This window comes from Scardinius erythrophthalmus (genome assembly GCF_964197995.2).
Source record: "Scardinius erythrophthalmus genome assembly, chromosome: 8".
Taxonomy (NCBI): Eukaryota; Metazoa; Chordata; class Actinopteri; order Cypriniformes; family Leuciscidae; genus Scardinius; species Scardinius erythrophthalmus.
This window is the reverse complement of record NC_138228.1, coordinates 13609692-13626541: the sequence shown is the minus strand read 5'-3', so window position 1 is coordinate 13626541 and position 16850 is coordinate 13609692. Positions and strand designations below refer to the sequence as shown.

The 16850-nt window shown below is 37.5% G+C and overlaps 1 protein-coding gene across 1 annotated transcript in view; it reads left to right on the top strand.

Moving 5' to 3' along the window:
* Positions 1-16850, top strand: part of cdh13 (cadherin 13, H-cadherin (heart)) — a 347744-nt gene that overhangs the window by 128248 nt on the left and 202646 nt on the right. Inside the window, exons 3-4 of the mRNA XM_081372855.1 lie at positions 2716-2927; positions 15390-15503. Coding sequence (XP_081228981.1) covers positions 2716-2927; positions 15390-15503 — 326 coding nt within the window. The remainder of the gene's footprint in view (positions 1-2715; positions 2928-15389; positions 15504-16850) is intronic.

Below are 16850 nucleotides of genomic sequence, written 5' to 3'. Positions count from 1 at the left end.
TGTCAGTGACTCAACACAAATAAAACACCACAAACATACAAAAATATAACAAAAATGGACCAAGGTGAGATCTAGGCAAAACTACAAGTTAAAACTATAAAAACTTGATGTCACTTGATGTACATTTGACTCCAATTAAAGTAATCGGAAACCCCTGGACGTGCAGTTAAATCTGCCGAACATGAAACAGGAAAAGTTACTCATGAAAAAGCTAATTAAAAACAAATGATATACTCCCATCATACATACCGAGAGAGATTCACAATGCTGCAATACGCATGATCGCTCGCCACGCAGGATTACAGCTACTTGTGTGCCCATGACTAAAAACAAATAAGGTGATAAGCCTCTCCACGTAACAAACAAAAGGACAAAAACTGAAACCTGAAAACTGGCTACAGACAGTGCATGACGAACAGGAGGATGCACCAACCGCTCCCCTCCATCGTAATGCCACATGTCAACAAAGGGCCGATGTTCCCAATATGGGCACCGAGAGGTTCATGGGACTTACAAAATACTGAGCAATTGTAATGAAGTACAAACACTGATAGGTTCACATGCTTGGGTGACACTTGCCAATCATACCGGGGCTATACCTCATCTGGATACATTAACTAGCTCTGTGGCTCACAAAAGAAGCAGTTTTGGAGAGGAAAGAGCAGTCATGAATGTAGCTTATAACGTATATCAAGACTGGTAAGCAATTAAGCTAATAGGCCACTGAGGTATTATATTGACGTGTCATGCTAAACAATTCTTTTTTTGTGGATCTGGCGTTGTCACATCACGTTGTCACACGGTTTGAACGGAAATGCAATTTCTGAGTGAACGAAAAAATAATGTTACTGGCCCTGTTCCAGCTCACTTACTCAAATGAAATCCTCATTGAATGCATTTAAATGGTGTATTTAAACGGGGTGTAGTCGGTTACAGTTCTCACTTAAGCTTTTATGGATGTAATTGAATAAAATAAAAAAACACTGAAGGTTTAAAGGCTGAATCTGTGAAGATTTTTTATGTTTATGTCTTTGCATTTGAACACTGATGAGTCAAAACGTTATGACCACCTGCCTAATATGCTGTTGGAGGACAGGGCAACACCTTGAACTCTACATCATGTTCCTCAAACCATTCCTAAACAATGTGTGCAGTGTGGCAGGGTGCATTATCTTGCTGAAAGTGAAACAAAATCACTTGCTGAAAAATCCGATGCTCACGTACCCATTGTGTATGTGCATTTGACGGTGGACAGGGGTCATCATCATAGGCACTCTGATTGGTCTATGGCTACACAGTCCCATACACGGTAGAGTGTGATGCCCTGTGTGTTGTGAAACATTCCTTCCATAACAATCATTAAAATTCTGTGTGACTTGTGCCTCAGTAGACCTTCTGTTGGCTCGGACCAGACGGGATAGCCTTTGTTACACTCATGCACTTAATGAGCCTTGGGTTCCCAACACCCTGTCAGTTTGTGGTTTGTCCCTCCTCGGACAACTGTTGGTAAATTCTCACCACCGCTGGTAAATTCTCACCACTGCTGACTGGGAGCCTTGCCGTTTCAGAGATACTTTGACCCAGGTACAAGTAGCAGTAAAGACATTTATAATGTCACAAACTATTCTATTCCTCAAATAATTGTGGGAAAGAAATGGTTTCCAGAAAACTATTAAGCAGCCCACCATTTTCAACATAAATAATAAGAAATAAATAGCATATTAAAATTATTTCTGAAGGATCATGTGACACAAAAGACTAGTAATGACTGTTGAAAATTCAGCTTTGCCATCACAAGAATAGATACGTTTGTAATTTATTTTGGATTATTATTATTTTTATTTGTAATTAAGGCTATTTATTTATTCATAAGTTTGAATGGGGTAAAATATTCCGTTAGAACATAATGCATACTATACTGGCATTTAACATGTCGGGGATAAATTCCCAGGGATTATAGGAACCATAAGAAAATATATTGAATATTTGGCTCATGCTGTCCATTTCACATCTGCTCTGCCCAGGTCACCTTGAGTTACAAGAACATAACTTAGAGTGTCAAAGAGGGTGGTAAAAGGAAGGAAAAGAAGAGTTATGGATGAGAGAAAGAGGGATGAGGAAAGGAAATGGGAGGACAAAATGTCACAGAGGACGAAAAGAGTGAAAGCGAGGTATGGAGCGTTGAGATAAGATGGAGACGGACACGATCAGAGGGGATAAGCTGGCGCGATGTGGTGGTATCTTCCTCAGTCAGACCTGATTGGTGAAGATGAAAGTGGGGTCGATATTATTGAGGGTTAAAGTTCTCTATTTCACGTTTATATACATTGATGAATGAGCCATTGGCTATTTTATTTATTACCTGCTTTTAGCTCATGGATGGATGAGCTCTGGGATAGCTTCTTCAGGCATAGTCACCTTTTCAGGGACATTTTCTGCAACAGTAAGTCCATTTTTCCATCAACCATAAGAGATGTATCACCTCAAAAGAGCCCTTTCTTGACAATTTCCGAAGTGGAAGTGATACTAGGTGACTTGTGAATGAATACGGTCATCCTAACAATGCTATCTGTGGTTAATGCTATCCGTTAACATTCCTTTTCATCTATATAGCGATATATGATATATATCGACTTGGCTCCATATCACTATTTCACGTGTTTATTTCTCTTAAGCTAACATGTCAACATCTTTTATTTGTGTGTTTTTCTGCAGTGGTGTTTGACGACTGCGCTGGAAATGAGGGTGTGGAGTTTGAAGTATCGAACCCTAACTTCCTAATAGACGAGAACCTGAATCTGGTTCCTAGAAAAGATGTGATTGACAGCGGAGACGTCATGTTTGTCCATGGTGTCAATGTTAATGTCGATGACATGGCACAAGTGACCATTATAGGAGCACCGTCCAGATCTCCTCAGACACTCAGGGTAAGCATTTCTCTCATTTTGTATTCTGTATGTGCGTGTATGTTTTTTAAATGGCCTGATGTTTTCAATCATGTCATTTTAAATGGTGTTCTATGCTGGAAACATCATATGTCTGGACACCCATGATTCTCTTATCTCAGAACTGGATGTATGCGTCAGTCTGTGTGTCTTTACCGCCATCATATTGACAGACTCCAGCTCAGACTGGAAATTACCCATCATGTCCTGTCATTGTCTCTATGAGGACAGCCACATATTTCATTCAGAGGAGATCAGTGTCAGAAATTAACTTTTCTTATTAAGGGGGAAACATTGCCCCCCTTTTCTACCCATATATAAACAGCATGTTTTCTAATCAGGTTAAATGCTTTAGTTGAATCAATTCATTGGAATTAATTGCCAATCTGACCAGGTGTGGCTTTGTCACATGAAATAATCAAATTTGTATGAAATTTTCTAATTTAATTGGTGTTTATTTTATTAAAAAATATATACTATCATTGTGGGGTATTAATGAAACTAATAGCTTCTTTTCAGCAAGGATTATCAAATATTAAGCAATATGAAAGAATTTTACAGTACATTGTTACAAAAGAATTCTTTCAAATAAATGCTGTTCTTTTAAAGTTTCTTTTAAAGGTGCTCTAAGCGATGTCACACGTTTTTTAGGCCAAAACATTTTTTGTCACATCCAGCAAACATCTCCTCACTATCCGCTAGCTGCCTGTCCCCTGAACACACTGTAAAAAAACGCGGTCTCTGTAGACAGCCTAGGCTCCACAAACGGCAAGAAAAACAAACTGGCCCAGCCTTGGCCACGAAACATAACAAACAGTGTTCCAGCCAATAACCGACAAGAATGATTTGGGGGTGGGGTTTGGGGGGTTAGTGCGTGTGCACATGAAGGGGGGTGTGGGGAGTGGAGGAGAGAGAAGCTTGAAGATGGAAGTTAGAGAGATGTCCTAACAACGACTAATGTTAAAATTGAATATTCTTGAGAATTTTTATATGGCCAACACACGACCAAAGAGACGACGTTCCGCTGAACAAATAACAAAGAATAGGGAAAAGGAGAAGGAACGCGAAGTCCCGAATTTACATCGGAAAAGCGTTCAAAAGGTGGCGAGAACTCCGCCGGCAGAAGGGCTTCCAATCCGAAATTCAGGTGGCTCTGTTTTTGCATGACAGGTGGGTAAATCCAGTTTGTTTTTTTCTAAATGGTTCATGACTATTTCAGGAAGCACGGAAGGGAGGGGGAGGGGACGGGATGAGGAGGAGAGAGGGTCGGGCTAGCCTCCGTTTTGTTTGACAATACTTCGAACGTCAACAAGAAGTGACGTAACCCAACATCGCTTAGAGCAACCATTTTCACCATTGATAAAAATCATGTTTCTTGAGCACCAAATCAGCATTTTAGAATGATTTATGAAGGATCATGTGACGCTTAAAACTGGAGTAATGATGCTGAAAATTACATTTTAAAATAGAAAAGAGTTGTTTTAAATTGTAATGATATTTCACAATATTACTGTTTTACTATATTTTCATCAAATAAATGCAGCCTTGAAAACAATCTTACCGAACAAAACATTTTTAAAGGTAGTGTATGTATGAATGTATGTATGTGTGTGTGTGTGTGTGTATTTTTTTCCAGCAAGGATACCTCATTTCATTCATATTTTTAAACATGCATTTCAGCAATCTCATAGGAACATTTAGGTTGTAGGTGTATTATATTGCATCTAGTGCCATAGTGAATGAAAAGCACCTAGGTCCCACCTCTTTGAGATGATAAACTGTGAATTATACTCTCAGATGAGATATATAGCATGAGTGAAGTGATTGCTACGTGAGAGAGCTCGGGGAGAACAGTGGTGTGTGAAGAGGCTGAGGCGGGAAGCAGGGTCATTATGGATCATGCATCATGTAATCACAGTCAGGCTAAGCCTTCAAAAATAAACCCTGCACCAACCCACTGGTTTGTTCCCAGCAGAAGACCGCGCATCAGCTAGCGCATGCTGAAGGGAAGCACTTTTTTTTGATGCCATATTTTACTTAATGCCCATTTTATTGGATTTTGATTATTGATAAGTGCAAGTGGAAATGGAAAAGGCCTCCGTCTTCTCCAGAGGCTGACGTGATGTAATTCTTGCTGCTGTTCAAGCACAGCAAGGGTAAAGTGAAGGCCTTGAAAAAAGTGAGAATTCAAGCTATAATTTAGTATTTTACAGAGGATCAATATACGAATTAATTTCATGATTTGTTTTCCTCCTTGGCGTTTCTATGTGTGAATAAGACGGTTGTTCCTTGTGGAACCACCAAATGGAGTGCAAAAAAATAAAATAAAAAATGCTGTGAATTTGTAAGACCTTGACATTTCATACTTTTCAATATGTAATCTATTAAAAAACTGGAGGCTTGAGGAATAAATATATTGGTTTTCTCTTTCACAGTCATTTTTCATTTATTCTAAAGAAGAGGATGACCCAGTCACAACCCAGTTACTGGTCGGAAATCTGTCTTGTTCATTTCCATTACTTGTTTATTGGCCTTTCTGGTGTCTTTAGCCTTGACCGGTGGTAGTAATGCAATGTTCTTGTGTCATAGTGAGTGGTACTTTATGAGTGTTAAGTTGCTTACCCTGCTGAGAAAAGAAGAAGAAGAAAAAAAACCCATCTTAAACCGGACCGGAGCTTTTTGCTGGTTTTATAGGCGTTTAGGTACTTGCCAGCTAGTCTTTTCAATGCTTCCTATGAGAATGTGGGTTTGCACAGGACTTTTGGAATGAATCACTGCAGGCATATCATCTGCAGTGCAAACCCACAGGTTTCTGTCTGGCACTCTGACTCGTCTCTCCATCTGGATAAATGCAGGGGCGGACTTTACCATTAGGCAAAGGTCGGCAATTGCCTTGGGCCCCGAGCTACCTAGGGGCCCCCAAAATGCCCTACTAACTTATGCTTAAGGGTTTTTTTTTATTTTTTTATTTTTTTTATATATATTTCTAAAACTCCATTTGCGAAAAATGGCAAATGACAAATTCCATTTGTGAAAAACTGACGGAGAAAAAGAAGTTATTGACAGAGTGTACAGAGTAAAAATGAAGCGAAGCTAGCTACCCAAGCGGTGCTGAAAAAAGGAGGAAGCGGGAGGAAAGCAAAAAGTCTGTAAAGGTGCGCGGCGCGAAAGATAAACAACACGCAGTAACAGGAGGACTGGGAAATACACAAACAGAGCAAGACGAGTCTAAACGCGAAAATTTAAAGTTTCGAAGTTACCCAAGCGGCTCAAATAAAAGAAAAAAGTGAAAAGACGCTGAAAATTTGGGAACGCTGCCAAAGATGACAAACTTTTTTACAGCTACTGTTGGGGATACAGATCAGGAACAACATCGTGAAGCAAAGAGGACACGGAGATCGACAGACAAAACTGAACAGTTTACTTATGAATCATGATATTTAAAAAAATCTCAGCTCTCAGATTCTGTCAATTCTATTACGAAATTCAAACAATAAATACCGTTTTGCCGTTTTAATGTGACGTGACAGATTCCTAGCGGCACGTGAACTGATTATCTCTAGCTAATAGTAAATAAACATGAATTAACAATGTTGAAAGATACAGTATAACTTACCGAAATGTATATTCCTCATTCATAATATCGATCAATAAGTGTTTTTCAACCGCGGAAAGAGGTAAAACAGGTGGAGAACAATCGTCACATAATATTTACCTCAGGAAAGCCATTTAATTGGCTAGAAAAAAAGAGCTATAGAGAGTATTTGGCTAAATATGTGTACTATATTACTTATTTTAACCTTAAATTATACCAGCTGATAGGGCTTTTTTTTCTTGAGAAAAAGTAACGCCTATCTTGTGAAACGTTACCTATATTTATCCAAATTAGTCAATATTGAATCAAATCACAAGAATTGAATCGAAATGGTGAAATTTGTCAAGCAAAAAAAAAAAAAAAAACTTACCAGAAATTGTACCATGTAAGCATTGCAACATGTTTCTGTTTAGGAGTAAAGAAGTGTATACAGGGTTTAAAGGGGACGTTTTTTTCTCCTCTCTAACCTTTACTTCCCCGTAGATTAGCTTTACCTGCCTATCCACCATTCAGTCGGTACATATTTCTTTCGTTCTCTTTTAAAGATTGGATGGGGAGGGGCCCATAGCCTACCTACCTTCGCCTTGGGCCCCCGATTTGCTAAATCCGCCACTGGATAAATGAGAAGTCGAAAACGAGTAATGATACATCCCAATAGTAGTCAGCAGCAGAATGGCAGAACTGACAAGGACGTGGTGCCTCTGTTCACCCTGTGTTTTAATTAATGATGAGTTTTGATGACTACGAAAAAAAAAAAAATGAGGGTTTTGATCTCATTTTAGGGTTTTTTTCTGCACTGTTACCAAGACTGGAAAGTTTTCTGGTGTTAGAGCTGTGGTGTTAGAGCTCTTAGAGCATAATCAACCTTATTGACTCTTACCATTATTAATATTATTATACACATTTTTATTTTATTTTATTATCTATTAATTATTATTATTATTTTATTTTTTATTTTTAGTTTTATTTTTAGTTTTTATTTTCAGTGAAATGGAATGGCTATAGGGGTGAGAGAATTAGAGGGAATTAGATTGGGACATGACCCAGGTCAGACATGAACGTGGGTTCCCATTAGCCAGCAGCTCATTTGGTGATTTAGAAGTTGCTTGCGTTGCAGTTTTGTCCAGAAAAGGCAGGTGGTGCACTGTAATGGTTGAGGCTCAGAACTTAACCTAAATTTTGCTGGTTCAGTTCCATGCAAGGAGGTAACCATGAGCCCTCGGATGATTGCAGGGATTGAAAATAAGCTAAAACATATTAAAACTGCTTAACACACATAATTTATTTGCTAAATGGTGGGAATAATTTCAAAAAACATAATCCTCAATGCAGCTCAGCGGTGCAATGTACTCCACGGCTGGGATTCGTATGCCACTAATCTTTAAGCCCCCCCTGTTTCAGTTATTAATGAGAGCTCAAACTAGCTCACAGAGCGGAGAAAGCCAAAGCAGGGATGATTGTACCTCTGTAATTTATGAACAGGAAACATTAAAGATTCATGACTATCTTCTTTTCAGCTTGTCAGCACGCTCCAGCCAACAGTGTTCATCACTGGCAGAGGGAAGGTGTGGAAAACGCATACAACGGGTCTTGTTCTCAGAGCGATTCGGTGCGTTATTCTGTCCTTGAGAATGTGGAGGGTGAAGAGTGGCAAAGGAGTTCATCAATAACCTCAATGCAGACCTTCATTTTTCCAACAGACAAGGTTCTTAAAGTTCCATCAGTCTCTCTCGTTCTCCCTATCGCTCACCACAGAGAGTCAGTGAGTTGACGGAGATGTTTCATCTTCACCGTAATACCCGTCACTCTGTCACTTATGCCTCTTAATAGTGTACGTAGTGGATGAGAAGAACATAAACTCCCCTTATTATGGGAGAACATATCGCTTGCTTTCTCTTGGAAATGTGCTCTCAGCCAAGGTGAATTTCACAAAGGAACTGCTATGATGCTGTTCTGGCATGTTATAGGTGTCAATACAGTACAGTACAATCTCTGGAGGTGATGCAGGTATGATTATGAGTTTAAAATCCTTATACCAAAGATAATATTGCAAGTTTTAATGCTACAATACGCACCTTTTAATTGGATAGTTCACCCCAAAATGAAATTTACACCGCCTCATGCCAGTCCAAATGACTTATTTTTTCTTTGTAACACAAAAGAAGTTATGATGAATAAAGTTGGGGTCCACATCTTTTTTTTTGTGTTCTATACAGAAGAAAGAAAGCTATACAAACACGAGGGTAAATGATGACAGAATTTTTCTTTTTAGTGAACTATCCCTTTCCAATAAACTATGTTTAATATCAAAACTGACATTTTAGACACAATACTGCAATTTACTTTGTCTATTTTTGTTCCAGTAATTAAAATGGCTAAAAAAAGAAGCAGCAGAAGAGCTATCACACACGGGTTGCTGGATGAATCAATTGAATTCATGATTTAATGACTTGATTTATTAGATCAATTAGACATATGAACATATTAAATGAAAGACTAAGTGACTCCCTCTTTAAGACTTGTTGCCACTTTATTTTTTTGAATATTCTAATTACAAACTTTACAAATAGAGGGTAATTCTGCTCATTTGATTGTTTTTTATTTTATTTGTTGTGATTGGTTAAGTAAAAAAAATGTAAACCAAAAGATAAGATTAAAAAAACTGTGATAAGTCTCACAATAAACTCATTATTAAAAACTTCCTTCAATTGCAAAAGACTTACAACTAATGTAAAACGAATTGCTCGGATTCTGATTGGATGAATCACATTCAGAGGTGCTCAGTATACACATAAAAAGATTAGTTTGCTCCATCTCTGAGAGTGGGTATCGGATATAGCCAGGTTATGATGATGCGGTGCATTGCCGTGAATGCTGTGCCAGAGCAACGCAAACAAATGACTTCATTCCGTTCGTTCCATTCCACCTTTGTACGCTCCGTCATCCTGACAGCCTTTGGGGTCCGGCGACACCGAATCTCCAGCCTCTCTCATTCCCCCATCATTCCACTCCTGCTACGCCTGGCCAAAGACATACAGCAAGGACAGAACGCTCTGTGCTTCCGATGTAAATGGAAAGTTTGTGACTGCACCCCAACCATTTCCCACCCAACAAAAAAATGACATTCGAGTAGGACACAATAAATAGCTTGTCAAGGGTATCTCTCCGTCTATATACTTGTTTAACGGGTTGGACTTTGGAGGAGAGGGGCAAAAGAGACAGAGAGATAAACAAACACAAACAGAAATAGATAGAAATGGAAATAGAAGCAGAAAAATGACTGGATTGGCAAAAAGTGCATCCTTTGAGCTTTTTCAGCCTTGACAAACTGTATGTATTCACTATAGCTGCTGTTTTCCACTTGCTACTATGTGACATTCTTTTTTACCCTCCCTCTGTCTCCCTCCCCCTCGTTCTTTCTTGTAATGCAGCTCAGATAGGTTGACTGTTGTAATGAGTTCAGATGCATGCTGGGATCTGTGCGGCGGCGTGCTTTCGCTGTGTCCTCAGCTGAAAGGCTGCTTATGTGAAGCAAAAAAAGGTATCCAAGGCTTGTCTGAACACACAGAGACCAGGATTCTTTTTTATTCTTTTCACTATAAAGCAAATTATGACTATTAATACCACATTTTCTCTGATAATAGAATTAATCTCTGTTTAATGGCCTTTTTTTCTCATGACAGCAGGATGGTGAAAGTAATTCCCTCAATAAAGGGAGTTTTTGGAGAGAAACAGTGGCGTGCATCTGCTAATGACATCAAAACAACAGGAGCCTGTAAAAAAAACAGATTTTTATTACTAAACTGAAAAACTATTAAGATGTATCCTTTGGGATTTATATAAATGTTTAATTTTGTTTGCTGGGAAATATCCTGAAATACGTCATACATAAATCTTGATATCAGGCTGAAAAGTACTCAAGACACGCTTCCTCACATTAATAGCCCAGGCTGTTCCCAGAGATGGTGGTGTGATGTATCCATTTCGCAAATGGGATCTTCTGTCCGGTCAGATCAAGAAGGGCCATTTAGGTTCTAATGTGATTTGCTAATGTACTTTTATTTTATCTCTGCATTTGGCCATTCATATTTCATGCTGTAGTCAGCTCAAATTGTATTTTATTTTTTTTGTGATACCAAAACTTTCAAATGTTTATGAATTATGACTGGTTTCCTCTTTGTTGGGAACAAGGTGGTCTGTAATGCCTTGGAAAAACTATCTGTTTGCATTCCCATTCATCTCAATGGCAGTTGCCTGCTTGACTAGCACATCCAATAACTCGAGCCACTTTGCAAAATAAAAAGAGTATGTGTCTATTTTTCCAGTTAAATGTCAAAAAGATTATTGAAACAAGATAAATTTACTTGAGAGGCAACACTGCACAAAATATTAAGACTTGTTTTCAGAAAATGTATCTTAAATAAAAATGCCACCCCCCACATTATTGTAAGAGTAAACAAGTTAACATATTTATTGATTAAGCAGACAAGATGCACTTATATTCAATATACGACCCAGGAAAGCTAGTCTTAATGTTTCATGTAGTGTTGCTTCTCAAGTGCATTTATCATTTCTTTTTTATATAGTTTTCATGAATCAATAAAAGTTTTTTTTTCTTGTTTTTTTTTCTTTTTAATCCGGAGCTGACATTAAAAGCAACAGATAAGTAATATTTTATATTTTACGAAGTCTTACATATTTTTATTTATTATTATTATTATTATTATTATTGGTATGAGATACTCTGCCATTAAAAAAATTGGGGTCAATATTTTTATTTTCTTTATTTTTATTAAAAAAATCGTACGGACCCCAAATGCTCGAATGTATTTACGAGATGTTTTTTAGTCCATATGGTGCAGTTACTGTGTCTACCAGCAGAAACTAACTAGTCCATGCTTACCAGTTAAGCCTTGACCTATTGGTTTGCGGAAAGCATTTTGAGCCAGGTCATCAAAAGACATTATAGGGCCATTTACTCGTGCCACATGGGCCAGCGGGATTTTGCATGGGTCGCTGCCACAATGCTAATATATTCTGTTTCTCTCTGCTGTCAAGTGCTGACTGACAAATATAATTTGTGCTGCCATCTAATTGCCCTTAGGAGCTCTAATTGCACCAGTGTTGACAAAGGAAAGAGAATAGAACAGAATGGCAAAGAGGAAAGAACGAATCAGAGCGAGTAACATGAGAGGCTAAGTATCTGGTTTATTGAATTTAGATGCTAATAAACTGGAGATAGTCACACAGAAGCCGGATCCCACATAAAACCAAACACATTTACTGCATTTACGTATAGGTAGGATGAGATCTGTGGCTCAGATTGCACGTTCTGTATCCTAAAATCTGTACTATCTGGAATTCTTGATTCTGATTGGTCAATTGTGATATTCTGTAATGACCACTAAATTCTATAATTGATTACTACCCATGCCAATAGATCTCCTACATGGTTCTAATATAACATTGAGAGTTGGTTTTTATTCCACATAGGTATTGTGCCTGATGAAGACCTGTTGGTCAAAACGTTGCGCTACTAAATACATTGGATCTGCTATTTTCAGTGTGCAGTCTTCACGCTTCTTTTTTTCTACTATTGTTATTTTGTTGTCCTGCACCTGAGCCCAATTAGGGTGTTTGGGATGTGCACAACCTTTTTTGTATTTCTAATTTAATGTCTCTCATATCACTCTGTGCTCCTAAAATTATTTTAACTTCAATCAATATTTCATGTCTTAGTATTTTCTTATTTGGTGAGTAGCTGAATAATAAGCCGCATAATGTCCACTTAGGCAGTCATTATCACAAAATAAACCCCATCAGGCTGACACACAAGAGCAATATTTTGCGGTAATGACCAGCTGACTGTACACTATCCCTTATACAGAATAATGTCTCTTTTTCTGTCACTTTTTTCTCTTTATGACTCAGTCTCTCGACTCAATTCCATTTTAGAGTCAAAGAATGAATGCTTGTGACATTATTGGCTTAGTTTAAGTTTCTGAAATGGGACGTGGCTTTCAATTAAGCTTCTATCTGAATAAGGGAAGCAATAGTGGGAAAGGTAGGAAACCACATAACTGCCATAATGACCACTTTTAATGACTTTGGTAAGAGCACAGTGTGTCTCATTTGTATCGATGTGTTCGCTAGAGTTTTCAATTAGCGCCATCAGATGTCTGCATAGTTCAGTAAATCTCCGGTATGTAATAGGATGCATTGTGGCTGTTTTTATGTTTTATGTTATTATATGGAAGTATCCACTGAAGAGTTTGTAGTGTCCTTCATGAAGGGATTTACATTGATTTTATGAAGTATTCATAACATTATGGGACTAATGTGGTGTATAATATCAAACTATTGGGTGGTGATGGCGCAGTGGATAAGACACGTGCCTTTGGTGTGAGAGACCCGGGTTTCGAATCCACTGTGAGACACCAATGTGTCCCTGAGCAAGACACTTAACCCCTAGTTGCTCCAGAGGCGTGCGACCTCTGACATATATAGCAATTGTAAGTCGCTTTGGATAAAAGCGTCAGCTAAATGAATAAATGTAAATGTAAATAGTGGTTAAAGATCTGGGATGGCAACTGAAAGGTTGTAGGTTAAAACTCTCCAAGCGGTGATTTATGATCCATCACCATTGTCCCCTTGAGCAAAATACTTGAGCACAATGGATGTTCCTGTATGGAAGTAAAATAATGTCAAATGTTTTTGAAACAAAAAGCCTGTTGAATTGCACTACTTGAAAAAAAAAATAGGCATTGCATTAACCATGCTTGCATTTTAATGCATTGTATTTTTAGGGCTTGCATTTTTATGGGCTGAAATTCAACATGGTTGAATATTTAAGCTGTGAATATTTCAATTAAAAACATTTCAAACATATTTTCATTATTAAAAATTCAATAATCCATATTCACCTTTCATATTTCACTTTCAAAATATTCAAACTGTTTAAAAATACAACCTATAATATTCAACAGGCAATTTTCGGTCCATTTTATTTCGCTTTGCAAAATTCGCTTCCACAAATTCAGTGGTTCAAATTCGACAGTAAATTCAACGGAACTGCAGGAAAAGCAATAGATTACCGAGATACTCTCCATCTGCTGTTAGTCAACATCACCAGCAGGGGGTGCAAAAGCTCGTGTTGTTGACGAAGAGTAGACAGAGCAACAGTTAGAGCAAGCCATTCATTCATAAAATGAAAATGAGCTGTGTCAGTATATATGCGGAAAAGATGATAAAGACACAAAAGCTGTGTTTATGTTTCATTCAATAACTTCATTGTTACTTTCCCTGTGTAGCATGTCATCAGCTTTCTCTACATGAACAGGATTATAAAGTCAATAGAAGAAGAGAAGAGTCATAGCACTTGCATATTGTTGTCCTCCTATTGTTAGTTTAACTGTAAATCGCTTTGGATAAAAGCGTCTGCTAAATAAATGACTAAATGTAGCCTAATAAATGTAAAATTGGCTTGACATTGGACATTCGCACATTTAGGGACCGTCTCAAAAGTTGCATAAAACATTGGCATACACGTTTCTAACTTCAATAGCAAACTTTAATTTATTTGAATAAATATCAAAAACCCAAAGGGTGCGCATTATGCCTGACACTACATGAACACTTTACAGTTGGTTTTATGACTGTAAGTCGTTCTATTCAAATGCTATTGAAGTTAGAAACGTGTATACCAAAGTAGTATACACTTTAGAGACGGTCCCTAAATGTGCGAATGTCCAACGTCAATGCCAGTCTATCACTGGGAAACGCTCAGCATTAAACTTTGCGCGTTATTCTCAAGTCAGTCTGCTCGCCTGCGAGTTTGGTCTTTTATATCACTGTAATTAGTCCATTAAGCTATATGTTAAGCGTTTTATATGTCCAGCTGGGGAATCCTTAAGTATTGAGGGAAACCCTAATAGCTTGCATGCAGCACATCGCCACAATATAAAGTTAAGGCAACTAAACAACCAAGAGAAATATATGTCAACCTCAAAAATGTAATATTGGATCTGTATATCCGCATCGGGGAATAACATTATAATCTTGTTCACGGTAGAGAAAGATGCTTGTAGGCTACACAGGGAGAGTAACCGTGAAGACACTGAATTTAACATAAAACCGCCGTCATAATAATCACAAATACACTTGCATTGCTGTTAAATGAGTTTTATGACTGAATGGCTTGCTCTAACTGTTGCTCTGTCTACTCTTCGTCAACAACAAGCGCTTTTGCACCACCTGCTGGTGAGGTTGACTAACAGCAGATGGAGAGTATCTCGGTAATCTATTGGTTTTCCTGCAGTTCGGTTGAATTTACTGTCGAATTTGAACCACTGAATTTGTGGAAGCGAATTTTGCAAAGCGAAATAAAATGGACCGAAAATTGCCTGTTGAATATTATAGGTTGTATTTTTAAACAGTTTGAATATTTTGGAAGTGAAATATGAAAGGTGAATATGGATTATTGAATTTTTAATAATGAAAATGTGTTTGAAATGTTTTTAATTGAAATATTCACAGCTTAAATATTCAACCATGTTGAATTTCAGCCCATAAAAATGCAAGCCCTAAAAATACAATGCATTAAAATGCAAGCATGGTTAATGCAATGCCTATTTTTTTTCAAGTAGTGCAATTCAACAGGCTTTTTGTTTCAAAAACATTTGACATTATTTTACTTCCATATTCCTGTAGTGTACAGAATAAAGCTATCAGCTAAATGTCCTTTTTGGAAAAAGATTACCTAATATGTGTTAAATTTGGTGTAAAAGTAAAAGTCCTTACAAGACCTCACATTTGAACTATGTTTTCTTTTTGTCTGTTCTTTGATTTAGGAGATGCTGGGTCTGTCAGACTTAATGCCATACCGATCCAAAAGATCCCTGCTGGTGCCTCCCATGTTTGTCCCAGAGAACCAGCGAGCCCCCTTTCCCAGGTCTATTGGAAAGGTAAGACCTTACATTTGCAATTCTCTTTCACTTTAACTTAGTGCTACTAATGTGCGTTGCCACCATGGTTCCATGCGGTGTGGACACCTATCAGTGTGACAGTGCTACTTGAACCTGTTCTTTTGTTTTCAGGCTCACTTAGCTCTGATGAATTCAAATGAATTAGCAGAGAAATTATGCATGGGGTGATATATTTACAAAGGCAAAGCTTGAAGTTCACCATGGGGGAATAAAAAAAAAAATGCTTTTTTTTTTCATAAGCTTTTGGATTATTGCAGAAAATAAACCCTGTGACAAAGAAATGTTTATGATTGTATTCAAGAATGTAATCTTCACAAATGAACATGTTTTTATTGAATTTTGAAGCCTAAATACAATCCCCAGAAATAAAATCTATAGTTAGGCTATAAATTAACTACATTATGGTCACATGACTTCAGCGTCCCCACCACTAAGCTTCCAAAAAGTCTTTCAAATAAAATAAACAAGTTGGAAAGTTGTAGTGTCCCCTACAACTTCTGTATTCTCATTTAGCCACTAGCAACTGGCTTTTTCAAGACATATAAATTCTTAAAAACACAATTAGTGGAGTATTACCAAAGTAATGCGTTACAATATTTCGTTACTCCCTAAAAAGTAACGTATCGCCTTAGTTACTTTTTATGGAAAGTAATTTGCTACATTACGTTTGCGTTACTTTTTCCTTACCTGGGCTTTTCTAATTTTGGCTAATGTAAAGGCCCTTTTACACCAAAAGTGAAATGAATAAGCCTCGAATGAAGGAATATGGACTAAAAATGAAGGAAAGACAAACACTTACTTCAGCAAAAAAAGAAAAGCACAGAAAATAAAATAAAATAAAAAAATGTGATATTTATTTAAAGCCTATTGTTGTGGTTGAATTGGATCATTGAAGGTCAGCAGCAAAACGTGAGATGCATAAAGTGAGATTAAATACATAATGTATACTTCTGTTATATAACATAGTTAAATAGTGCAGGTTTATTCTGAATATCTTAATATTCTGAGTTTGCATTTAACTGTTTTTATTAACTTTAAAGAATACTGAATGTGTTTTTGTGCAAGTGAGATGAGCAAATGCCTGCTCACCTTTTGCTGCTCACACAACATCTCTGCTCCTCACTCCCAATGCCTCTCAGCATGGGGACAAGAGAGATGTCAGTCAATAAAGGGGAAAACAAACTTTTGAAAAAAGTAACTTTACTAGTTGCTTGAACAAATGAACTGATAAAGTAGCTTACGTTACTTGTAATGCAATACCCCAACACTGGGTATTACTGATGTATTATGCACACATTGACATCGGGACGATGGAACCCAAAGTGC